The sequence below is a fragment of the Orcinus orca genome, chromosome 3 (assembly GCF_937001465.1).
Source record: "Orcinus orca chromosome 3, mOrcOrc1.1, whole genome shotgun sequence".
NCBI lineage: Eukaryota > Metazoa > Chordata > Mammalia > Artiodactyla > Delphinidae > Orcinus > Orcinus orca.
Window position 1 is genome coordinate 9237508 of NC_064561.1, and position 12868 is coordinate 9250375.

Here is a 12868-nt window from a genome sequence, read left to right on the forward strand (position 1 = left end):
CAGTGTTCTTTAAAAGTCTTGGTTCAGAGAGCTTAAATGGCCCAGGAAGTAGAGTGAGAGGAAAATCTTTGCATTAATTTCCAGCTCATTGAGTCAGGGTACAGAAAAATTTCCATTGTGGGAAGGGAAGGGAGTCTTTCTCCTTTTCTTCTGACTGTGTGTTAAAATAGGGTTAATAATGAGCTAGATATTGAGCCTGTACATAAAGGGGATAGCAGTATACTTAACTGACAGGCATCCTTTCCAATCACTGGGCCTCGGCTCTGTTTGGTTGACACCCAGGCCACACCTGTTTGTAAATATCTGAAATGTTGCCCCTGGTTAACAATAGGGTCAGAGGTGAGGCCCCAAGGCCCAGTTCCTGTTTTGTGAACAGGGATCACATGTGACTTGTAGGATGAACAAGAAGAAGAAGAGGCAGCCAACCAGAAACTCGCCCTCCAGAAAGCCAAGGAGGTGGCAGAAGTGAGTCCTCTGTCTGCAGCCAACATGTCCATAGCTGTGTAAGTGCCCCCAACACCGCTATGCTCTCTGGGGTCCTCAACCTCTGCACCCTCCCAGTCAAGAATTTGGGGGCAGGGAGCAGTCCCTGACTGGGCTGAGCTTTAGGAAGAGGTGCTTCTGCCCTCCCACCCACTTTCACTCAAGAAATAATTAATTAAGCAGGTACTCTGTGCCAGGCACTGTTCTAGCTGATGGGAATACAGCGTTAACAAGAGGTTGAGGTTTATAGGAAGGGCTAGGGGTGGTGAGAGTTACGATTTTAAGTAAAGTTGTCAGGGAAGGTCTCACTGAGAAGGTGACAAAGCCCGAAGAAGGTGAGGGAGGAGCTCTGTGAGGGTCTGAGTGAAGAGCATCGCTGGCAATGGGATCAGCATGTACAAAGGCCCTAAGGCAGGAAGATGCCTGGTGTGTTTAGGGAACGTGAAGGAGGCCAGTGTGACTGAAGTAGAGTGAGTGAGGGGGGCGAGTGGGGGGAGGTGAGGGCAGAGAGGTGATGAGCAGATCATGCAGGGCCTCGTGGGCTGTAGGCAGGACTTAGAATTTTGCTCTGAGCCAGGTGGGAGACATGGAGGGTTCTTGAGCTGAGGAGGGATAGGGACTCAGGTGGTCACAGGTACTCTTTGGATGCTATCAGGGGAGAAGACTGCATTGTTCCCTGCAAAAGAGATAGTGGGGGCTGGATCAGGGTGGTGACTGAACAAGTCATGGATGTAGCTGAATTCTAGACAGATCATGAAGGCAGAGTGGACAGAATTTGCTGGTGGATCAGAGGTGTTAAGGTGGTAAGAGTTAAGGTGTCTTGATTAAAGATTCGTTAACACAGATATTCTGAATTGCACCTTTGCTGGGTAGTCCTGGGATTTTGCATACTGTGGGGCAGTGCATAATGGGACAATGGGGAGGGGGCTTTCTTTCTCAAAGTGCAAGGAGATGGCTGTGGAAGGGGAGCCCAGGAAGGTACATGCTCAGACAGGCAAGCCTATAGAAGTTGATGGTCTGTATAAAACTATCAATACACATAGAACCCCTGGAAACATCTGTGTGCTCCAGGCAGGGCTTCAGCCCAGCCAGCACTCCCAGCCATGACCCCACTGGTGTTTTGCACCAGTGGATAGACAGGCACTGTCCCAAGCTCCCAAGCGCCCATGTCAGGGCTTCCAGAACCTGCTCCAGATCAGTGTCCATTATGATTGGCTGTCTCAGAGGTTAAAATATTTTGAACATCAGGACAGCCCCCAGAGGCCATGTGCTAAAATTTGAAGAGGAATAGAGAGGTCAGTGGGGACATACACCTGGGCTGAGACCCCCATTAGACCGAAATGCCCAGCCAGGCCAGGATACCTTACTGGAACAAGACGCCCATCTGGGCCAAGACGCCTGTGAGGACGAGACATCCGGCCAGGTTGAGTTTTCCACACAGGTTGAAACACCTAGTTAGGCAGGGATACCCAGCCAGGCCATGATACCCACCTTGACAGAGATGCCCACTTTGGTCAAGATGCCCATCTGGGCCAAGGTACCCACCTGGGCAGAAATGCCCACCTGGGGCAAGACACCCACCAGGGTGGAGATACCCACTGGACCGAGATGCCCACCTGGGCTGAGATGCCTGTTAGCCCGAGAGGTCCATGCAGGCCACAATGCCCAGTAGTGCCCTAACCCCTGCGCCCTTCCGTTGCAGGAAGGAACAACAGAAGAACCAGAAGCCCGCCAAGTCCGTGTGGGAGCAGCGGACAAGCGAGATGCGGAAGCAGAACCTGCTGGCCAGCCGGGAGGCGCTGTACAACGAGATGGACCCGGACGAGCGCTGGAAAGCCTCCTACGCCCGGCACCTACGGCCCGACATGAAGACCCACCTGGACCGGCCGCTGGTGGTCGATCCCCAGGAGAACCGCAACAACAACACCAATAAGAGCCGGGCGGCCGAGCCCACGGTGGACCAGCGCCTCGGGCAGCAGCGAGCCGAGGACTTCCTGAGAAAACAGGCCCGCTACCACGACCGGGCCCGGGACCCCTGCGGCTCCGTGGGCCTGGACACCCGGAGGCCCTGGGCGGGCAGCCAGGAGGCCGAGCTGAGCCGGGAGGGGCCTTACGGCCGCGAGTCGGACCACCACGCCCGGGAGGGCGGCCTGGAGCAGCCGGGGTTCTGGGAGGGCGAGGTGGAGCGGGGCAAAGTCTGCGACCCGCACCGGAGGCACGCCCACCGGCAGGGGTGCAGCCGGGAAAGCCGCAGCGGGTCCCCGCGCACTGGGGCCGACGGGGAGCCCCGCAGGCACCGGGCGCACCGCAGGCCGGGCGACGAGGGCCCAGAGGACAAGGCCGATCGGAGGTCCCGGCACCGTGAGGGCAGCCGGCCGGCCCGGGGCGGCGAAGGCGAGGGCCCAGACGGCGGCGAGCGGAGGAGGCGGCACCGGCTTGGCCCTCCGCCCGCCTATGACGGGGACGCACGCAGGGAGGACAAGGAACGCAGGCACCGGAGGAGGAAGTAAGTGGAAACGATGACAATAGTAGAAAATGATAAGATGAGGCAAAGTGGCACCTGCTGGATACCTGGTACCCTCCTGAGCCACTTATTTCAGCTTCTTGACAGCCCCCTCATTGTCATGGCCCCGTTTCACACATGGGGAAGCTAAGAGTTGGAGCTGACTTGCCCAAGGTAACACATCTAATAAGTGGCCTTGAACCCAGGTCATCTGGCGCCAGCAGCAGCAAACTATCAAGCCCTTGTACGTCTCAGGGAAACTCTACAAGAACTTTCCCCCAGAATTATACAGCTCTTCCATGTGCTTGCTGTGTGGCCTTCGGCAGGGACCTCATGTCTCTGGGCCTCAGTTTTCACAATCTGTAAAATGGAGATAGTGGGGTCTAATTTGGTCATTGCTCGAATTAAATGATGTAATATATGCAAAGGGCCTGAAAGAGCAGCTGACACATAGTAAGTGCTTGGGAAATTTAGACCCTTTTTAGCTGTCATCGAGTCAATCATTTTTCACCTGATGCTATTCCTGGGGGTTTTGAAAAGCCACTCTGGGCCCTCAGAACTGAATGAAGAGCAGCGTTCAAGGCTTTGGGCCGCATCTTCCAGGCCAGCACCTCACCCAGTCAGAAATGACACCCTGTTCTTCATAACAATATTTTGTAACACTCCTTAGAAAATCCTACGGTGATTGTACATTTAGGAGCCCAAACAACTTACATGCGTTCTTTCATTAATTAACGTCCTCTTAGTCTTCTTCTTTTTTTTAAAATTTTTATTGGAGTATAGTTGATCTCTTATTCTTCTTTTATTATATATCACCCGCCACTAGGGCATCCTTTTGATTTTTTTTTTCTTTTTTTAAAAAAACCCTCTTGTAAGTTTTTTGTGTTTTCTTTTTTTGGCATTAGGTATTATTTTTTTTTCTTCCACTTTTATTGAGGTATAATCGACGGGCAGCACAGTATAAGTGTAAGGTGTACAACATAATGATTACATACATCAGCACCATATTAATTTTTAATGATGTGTTTAAATGCTTCTGTTACATGCCATATGCACTAAGCTAGCACTTCTCAAAATTGAATGGGTGCACGAATCCCCAGGGATCTTGTGAAAATACAGATTCTAATTCAGTAGGTCTCAGGTGCAGCCTGAGGTTCTGCATTTCTAAGGAGCCAGTGATGGTCCAGGGACCACACTTTGAGTAATGAGACCCTAGAAGACAGAGTGAAGCAATTCTGATAGACACCTATACACAAAATCACAATGAATGAGACAGGTACAGATGCCAGCTGACTCAGGATGCAAGCTACTCGAATCACACGAGGGAGTTACCATCAGTGGTGAGATGTTCCAAAATGGTGAAGTTCCGTACGGAATAGAGTCTGCTCTTCCTTTAATTTGTCCAGTACTTGCATTCTGGGAAGATGTGATGTATATTTAAAACATGCAAAAAATACTTTATGCTGATACATGAAGCAGAGTTAGGTTGAAACAAAAGACTCAGATCATTACAAGCAGAGTTTTCACCTGTGTGAGGGACATAAGCGAGTCATGAAGGAGAAAGGATAATTCTTCCTCGGTGAGACTGCCCTGCACATGGTAAGATACTTATAGACCTGCCTCCCATTTCCTAAATGCCCACAATGCCCCCAATTATTATGGCATTAGGTCTCCACATAGCTCCACAACAGCCCCCTGAAAATCATTGTTTCTGAGAAGGGAATAGTGTTCTAGGCTAAGAACAGCATGTGTAAAGGCCCTAAGGTAGAACGGAAGGAGGCCAGTTTGCCATTTGGAGGGTGAGGAGAGAGGGGCAGACAAAGAAATTGAAGGGAGTGTAATAGGTCAGCAGAGCCTTGAGTCCTCCCAGGGAAATGGGAGGCCACTGAAGGGATTTTATGTGGAATGAAGTGTTTAGCACAGGACTCCCATAAGTAAGAACCAGTGGATCACTGGTGCTATTTTTCAGGGGTGGGGCCGTGCCACGTGGCATGCTGGATCTTAGTTCCCCGACCAGGGATCCAACCCCTCTCAGTGGAAGTGAGGAATCCTAACCACTGGACCACCAGGCAAGTCTCCTGGTGCTATTATTTTACTACTACTAATATTACTGTTGTTATCATCCTTGTATTATATCTACTCCTATCATTGAAGGAGGAAGGATGACAGGGGCAGAAAGGCAGCTCAGCCTGGTAGTGAAGGGCAAGGATTCTGGAGCCAGAGGTCACACTGCTGCCCCATCACTTCCCAGCTGTGTGACTTGCAGCCTGTCCCTTCCTCTCTCTGGGCCTCCGTTTCTCCATCTGTAAAGTGGGAATAAGAATGCTACCTACCTCCTAGGGTAGGTATAAGGTTCAAATGAGTTAATACATGCAAAATGCTTTAAAGGGTGCCTGGCTTATAATAAGTATGCAGTATTAGCTATTATTAGTATGAATATTATTATCATTCAGTACTCAGTAAATGTTAACTATTTTTCACAGTAGCAGTAGTAATAAGCATTCGATAAGTTTTAGTTATTACTATTATTATTTTCACTATTACTATTAAGACACTTTCATCATAGACTAGAAAACAAAACTTTAGATCCATAGCCTTCGGATTATCCATTCAAACTCCTTCTTTTTACAGATGGGGAAACTGAGGCCCAGAGAGGGAAAGGGATTTCCCCAAGGGCAGCCAGCCAGCTGATAGCAGTAGTGTGATAAGAACCCAGCTTTCCTGAATTCCACAGGTGGCCCCTGCTCCCCCTCCTCTCCAGAGGAACAAAGGACCTTCCCCACTTCCACCCCCAAATCTGCACGAGGAGGGTACTGCTCACTCCTTTATTAATAGATGTGTCAGGGCTTCCCTGGTGGCGCAGTGGTTGAGAGTCCGCCTGCCGACGCAGGGGACGCGGGTTCGTGCCCCGGTCCGGGAAGATCCCACGTGCCGCGGAGCGGCCGGGCCCGTGAGCCATGGCCGCTGAGCCTGCGCATCCGGAGCCTGTGCTCCGCAACGGGAAAGGCCACAACAGTGAGAGGCCCGCGTAACGCAAAAAAAAAAAAAGAACATAGCATACTAAAAAGACATTTCAGTTCTGTATTATGACAAAGCCGGTGGCCCTTAACAGGCCTGCCTCGCACATTTCTCCTCTTGTCCTTCCTTAGGCCTCTCCCTAGACACACTCTGTGTTTTGATTCTCCAGACCATTGATACTAAATATCATTGTTTTCTTTCTATTTCCCCTGTCTTCCCCCACCATTTCTGCCTTAATCTCTTCCACTTCAGTTTTCCTAGGTTTACGTGTCCCCCACCCCCGAAGCTTTCACTGGCTCACCCCAGGAAAAAGGGGGTGGAGCACACTCTGTTTTGTATCGTTAAACAGTCGCTAACCCCTGATCCCCCACACCAGGTGGCTGAGCCCAGTGTCACCCCAGGGGCACCGAAGTGAGGATGAAGCTTTCTCTGACTCCCAGTAAAAATCTGTGGATTGCAGGGCATCCACCACTCCCTGATAGCTGGGCAGTGCCTCCTGCTAGGTTTGACTGAGGAGACCTGCAGGGCCTGCACCACCCTAGAATTAATATCTCAGCTATTTGCATACTAGTTCCACCTGCTCCCATCACCAAGACAACCTACTCCCCAAAAGGATCAATAAGAGAGATACTGGACTTCTGAGCCTCACAGTTTATCCAGCAAGGGGTGGAGAGGAGAGGCTTCATCTTTTAATACCCTGATTCTTACAGCACCCCCAATTCCATGCACCCCCAATTCCATGCACCCCCAATTCAGCACCTCCATTCCATGCACACCAACTCATCCATTGCCCCATTTTCTTCGCTGAGTGGTGCTGTAGCTTAAGATCTCTAGGGCCAGAGTCCAACTCAGCCCTTTCCCAGCTGGATAACCACGGGCAAGTGCCTTTGCCTCTCTGGGCATCACCTTCCTCATCTGTAAAATGGGCCTGATCCTAATAGCACCTCAGATGGTGATTGTTGTGGGGATTAAATGAGTTAATATGTGCAGGTCCTAAGGATAGTGGGGACACAAGCAGCATCCTCTGAATTGAGGGACCTGAGCATGCCCCAGGCAAGATGTCCGTAGCCCTTGGCAGAGGGATGCTGAAGTGATTAGCTGGCAAAGGGATGCAGTGCAGGACAGGCATTACGCAATCAACTGCCTATTCCGGGCAGATGATGGCAGATCCCCAAGAGGGAAGGGGGAAGGGGGCCTGACTTCAAAGTTTTCTGCCGCTTTTGAGTTCTCCTTGGAGACACTTGGAAATAAAACTTCCTGGAGATGGACGCTAGGCCTCTGCAGGCTGAGCTTGTTAAAACTCCGCTGCAAACAGAGCCAGCAGAAGAAACAAAAGCAAGACAAAGCAGAGACCCTCAGATCCCCTTTCCATCCGAACAAGGGGCTCTTGGTCCACGTGTGAGGCTGTCCCTCTAACAAAACGTACGCCGTGATCTCAACTGCTGTGTTATTTAGTACAGTCTCTCTAGATGGTGACCCAAAGATTCAGATTCTCTTTGAAATGATAACTTCGCTGAGCCTGCTTTTTGGTAGAGCTCTACTTAAAAGAATATACAAAATGATGAGAAAATATTCCCAGCCAGGTTTTCATCTGAGGTACATATGCAAACTACATTCACCCCATCTCAGCATCCCCAGAAGTCTTACCCCATCATCAGCTCAAAAATTCCAAATCTCATCATCTCACTCCAGTACTGGTAAGACTCTAGGTATGATCCATTTGGGGGCAAAATTTTCTTCCATCTGTGGACCTGAAAACTAGAAAACAAATTATCTGCTTCCAAAACACAAAGGTGGGACAAGCACAAAAATAGACATTCCTATTCCAAAAGGGGGAAATTGGAAGGAATAAAACGTCCCCAGCAAGTTCTAAATCCAACAGAGCAAATTCCATTAGGTTTCCAGGCCTGCGAGCAATGCTCTAGCTCTCAGCTCATTCACACATTTATTCTTCACAGGAACTCAGCGAGGTTATCATCCCCATGTTATGGCTGAGAAACAGGCTGAGTAAATCACCGGTGGTCACATAGCAAATAAGTTCCAGGATCTTCACTTTAGTCTCTATGTTATAGAGAAGGTTCTACTACTATTATCCCCAATTTAAAGATGAGGAAACTGGGACTTCCCTGGTGGCGCAGTGGATAAGACTCCACATTCCCAATGCAGGGGGCCTGGGTTCAATCCCTGGTCAGGGAGCTAGATGCCCACATGCATGCGACAACTAAGAGTTCACATGCCACAACTAAGGAGGCTGTGAGCTGCAACTAAGGAGCCTGCCTGCTGCAACTAAGACCTGGTGCAACCAAATAAATAAATTTTTTTTAAAAATTGAACAAACTCTACTAAGATTTAAAAAATAAATAAATAAAGATGAGGAAACTGAGGCTTGGGGAGGTTAATCAAGCTACAGAGGATCCCACAGCTAGTAAGTGGCATTGGTGGGACTCAAACCCAGGTTAGTCTGTCAATCTAGGACCTGCTCACATGACTGAAAAGTGAGGCATTTGCCTGGACCTGCCCTTCTCCCTCTGCGGCCTCAGGGACGCAAGCCTGAAAATAAATTACCTCATCTCTCTTCTGCTTGCTAAAAACACCATGGACTTTTGCAAGTTAAAATGCAAAAATAAAACAAGAAAGAGGGTACTGGTGACTTAGCCAGTGGAAGGGCCTCCAGGGGAGGCCAGCTTTTTCTCCTTTTTTTAAATTATTATTATTTTTTATTTGAAGTATAGTTGATTTACAGAGGCCAGCTTATTTTAAATTTTTAAGTGTTAGGTAGATTTAGGGTTACAGATTGGGCCTCAGGAAGCAAGTCTATGCTGTCCGGAGGCTTTGGTTCCTGCGATTGTACCTAATCTCCTGGGTGTTCGATGAATGGATACAAGCTGAGGGCTGTCTTTTGCTCACTTCTGGTCTCTTGAGTGAGTGTGTGATGGCAACAGCCTGACAAAGCCATTTTCTTTTTTTAATTTTTATTTATTTATTTATTTATTTATTTATTTATTTGGTTGCAGCAGGGAGGCTCCTTAGTTGTGGCACATGGGCTCCTTAGTTGCGGCAGGTGGGCTCCTTAGTTGTGGCTCACGGGTTCCTTATTTATGGCATGCAAACTCTTAGTTGCGGCATGCATGTGGGATCTAGTTCCCTGACCAGGAATTGAACCCAGGCCCCCTGCATTGGGACTGTGGAGTCTTATCCACTGCACCCCCAGGAAAGTCCCACTAAACCATTTTCTAGTATGCCTAACTCACCCTCTCCGGGCCTCAGTTTCCTCAACTGTGTAACGGGAGCAGTAACAATTCAGGCCTCATAAGATTGTCCCAGAAGTTAATGAGTCAGAATAGAAGAGAGGCTGGCTCACACTATTGGAGGTTACAGTGAGTGCCAAGGGTTCCCTGCACCCAGCAGCTGGGGGCTGGGCCTCCTGGGAGATCTCCAACTGCTTAGTAAGAGAGCTGCAGCGTCAGGTGGGGGGTAGTATGGGTGCTGGAGCCATGTGGTCTGGGTCCAAGCTGCCTCTGCCAGCAACTGACTGTGTGGCCTTGGGCAAGGCCCTTCGTGTTTCTGGGCCTTGGTTTCCTCATCTATAAAAAGGGAATAACAGTACTACCCACTCCCTGTGGTTATTCTAAGGATTAGATGAGCTGACGTGTCAAGGCTGGCACACAGCAAGTACTCGGTATGTGTGAGCTCTTATGAGGAGGTATGGAGGGTATGGGATACAGAATTGGGGGGTGCCTTTAAGAAGAACCAGAGGGGTAAGTCTTGGACTGCAGAACCCTCTGGAGAGAGGAGTCGTTGAGATTATAAACTACAGATGTCCTGGTGTTTCCGGGAAACAGACTTTGCCAGGGCCAGTGCCCAGGGATGGGGGAAGAATGGAGCCTCTTATCTGAAGATCGAGGGTCCAGAAGGGGTGTCTGGAGGCAAACAGAACAAACTGGGCGTCAGGTCCACACAGATCCATGCCCAGGCAGGCAGAGCTGGGACCAGCCGAAGACACAGAGTGAGCAGGGCCTGTAGCCACCCTCACCAGAGCCAGGGCTCCTGGGGGTCTCTTGACAAGCTGGCGGTGAGTGTGCAGATGGGAGAAGGCAGGGGTTGATGGCAAGTCTAGGCCTGTGGGACTTCTCCTGGGCCTCAGTGTCCTTATCTGAAAAATGGGGACACTCATTTATCATTTGACAAGAAGTGACCAGATGGGCTTCCCTGGTGGCGCAGTGGTTGAGAGTCCGCCTGCTGATGCAGGGGACGCGGGTTCGTACCCCGGTCCGGGAGGATCCCACGTGCCGCGGAGCGGCTGGGCCCGTGAGTCATGGCCGCTGAGCCTGCGCGTCCGGAGCCTGTGCTCCACAAAGGGAGAGGCCGCAGCAGTGAGAGGCCCGCGTACCGCAAAAAAAAAAAAAAAAAGAAGTGACCAGGCATTTACCATGTGCCAGGCCCTGTTCTGGGCACTGAAATCACAGCTGTGAACAAGACAGACAAAAATAAACCCCTTGCCTTGCGGAGCTGATGTCTCAGTGGGCATTGAGGTCGGAAAAGCTAAGCAAGGACCTTTAACTTTTTCCTCTCCTTCTCCAAAGGCATTGAGCACTCAGACTCTTTTCTCCTCATGTCCATCTGCATGGTGTTAATTATTTGAGTCACTGAGGCACCAAACCCCTACCCACCTCATCTTTCCCACTCTCCACCTTCAGCCATACCAGCCACCTGAAACTCAACAAGCTCATCCCCACCTCATGGCCTTTGCACTGGCTGTTCCCCCTGCCTGGAATGCTTTGCCCACCACACTTGTATCCCTGTGAGAAATTACCTTGTTCATTTACTGGCTGCGTAGCCTTGGCAAGAGACTTAACCTCTCTGAGCTTCAGTTTTCTCATCTGTAAAACGGTGCTAGTAATTATCCCTCTTAGGGCTAAGGACGAAGGGGTTATTACAAGGCAAGTGTGTTACTGAAATGTCTGCTGTTATTATTTCTATTGTTATTTTTATTATGTTAATGTATGTATATGACCTGCTTTCCCTAACTGGAATATGGGGAAGGGGCATACTTACTACAAGCATTTAAAACCATGAGGCAGGGAGTTCCCTGGCGGTCCAGTGGTTAGGACTCCACGCTTTCACTGCCGAGGGCCGGGGTTCAATCCCTGGTCAGGGAACTAAGATCCCACAAGCCACATGGCGTGGCCAAAAAACAAAACAAAAAGATAAATCCATGAGGCAATTCCACCCCTAAAGAGATGGTGTCCCTGTGTCCGCTTTAGCCACTCCTGGAAACACTGTGTGTCCCTGTCCTGCCTCAGAGCTAATGGGAGACACATAGGCAGGGTCAGGGAGGTTTGGGTTGGAGACATGCAGGCTCTGGCAGAAAGTTCTTTTCCTTTCTGATTTCTCCATGAAGGAGTAGCCTCATCTCTTAGGAAGCAGCCCTCCTGGCAGGAGAAGCACCACACTGAAACCTGGGAGGGTGGGCACTTACACTGCCACGGGGTCTTGATCCCTAACAAGAACAGACCAGGCACCGGAGAGTTTTCAGGACACGGCCCCTCGACCGCCAACTTGTACCTCGAATGGTGGAATCTTAGGCAGGATCTGGAGACATTTCCTCTATGTTCTAACTTGCTTATGGGTTCTTTTTCATTGGCCTGCCTGCCACAGAGAGAACCAGGGCTCCGGGGTCCCCGTGTCGGGCCCCAACCTGTCCACCACCCGACCGATCCAGCAGGACCTGGGCCGCCAAGACCCACCCCTGGCCGAGGATATTGACAACATGAAGAACAACAAGCTAGCCACCGCGGAGTCAGCCAGTCCCCACGACAGCCTCGGCCACGCCGGCCTGCCCCAGAGCCCGGCCAAGATGGCGAACAGCACCGACCCCAGCCCCGCGCCTGCCCCACCTGCCACGGCCGCCAACCCCCAGAACGCTTCCAGCCGCCGGACACCCAACAACCCGGGGAACCCGTCCAACCCCGGCCCCCCCAAGACCCCCGAGAACAGCCTTATCGTCACCAACCCCAGCAGCGCCCAGACCACCTCAGCTAAGACTGCCAGGAAACCCGACCACACCACGGTGGACATCCCCCCGGCCTGCCCGCGCCCCCTCAATCACACCGTCGTCCAAGGTATGAGCTCCAATCTCACACGTGAGCCGGCCTCCTGGGCTCAATCCCCAGAGGCTCCGTTGGGTGACTCTGGACAGTGACTCCACCTCTCTGGCCTCAGTTGCTTCATCTGGAAAATGGGTAGAGACATAGTTCCTGCCCCCACAGGGCTGCTGGGAGAATTAAATGAGATAATATGCATACAATGCCTGGCAAGTACACGATAGGTTAGCAACATTTCCTGCATCTCAAATTCCCACAGGGGACCCAGGGGGCCCCCATATTTGAGGAGTCAACGGATTCCTCTGATGGAAATCTGGGGGAGTCAGATGATTCTTTAGGCCGGCGCTGTCCAAAAGAAATGTGACACAGGCCGCCTATGTAATGTTAAACTTTCTAGGGGAGTTCCCTGGCGGTCCAGCGGTTAGGACTCCATGCTTCCACTGCAGGGGGCACGGATTCGATCCCTGGTTGGGGAACTAAGATCCCGCAAGCCGAGTGGTACAGCCCAAATAATTAATTAATTTATTTATTAAACTTTGTAGTAGCCATGTTAAAAGAAAGAAAGAAGGGACAAAAGGAGAAAAGGAGGGAGGGAAGAGGGAGGGAGGAAGGAAGGAAGGAGTGATTTTAAAAATAAAGAAGAAATAGGTGAATTGAACTTTAATAGTTAAATCGTATTTAACCCAAAATACTATTGATTTGTATCCAGAGTGTTAACATGTCAATGTGTCATCAATACCTTCTAAATTATTAACGAGCT

At 50.4% G+C, this 12868-nt stretch overlaps 1 protein-coding gene across 9 annotated transcripts in view; it reads left to right on the forward strand.

Annotated features, from left to right (window-relative positions):
* Positions 1–12868, forward strand: part of CACNA1A (calcium voltage-gated channel subunit alpha1 A) — a 337790-nt gene that overhangs the window by 257483 nt on the left and 67439 nt on the right. For all 9 annotated transcript variants that reach the window (XM_049708282.1, XM_049708283.1, XM_049708281.1 and 6 more), the window contains 3 exons: positions 397–503; positions 2186–2989; positions 11663–12126. In XM_049708282.1, the coding sequence (XP_049564239.1) occupies positions 397–503; positions 2186–2989; positions 11663–12126 (1375 nt within the window). The remainder of the gene's footprint in view (positions 1–396; positions 504–2185; positions 2990–11662; positions 12127–12868) is intronic.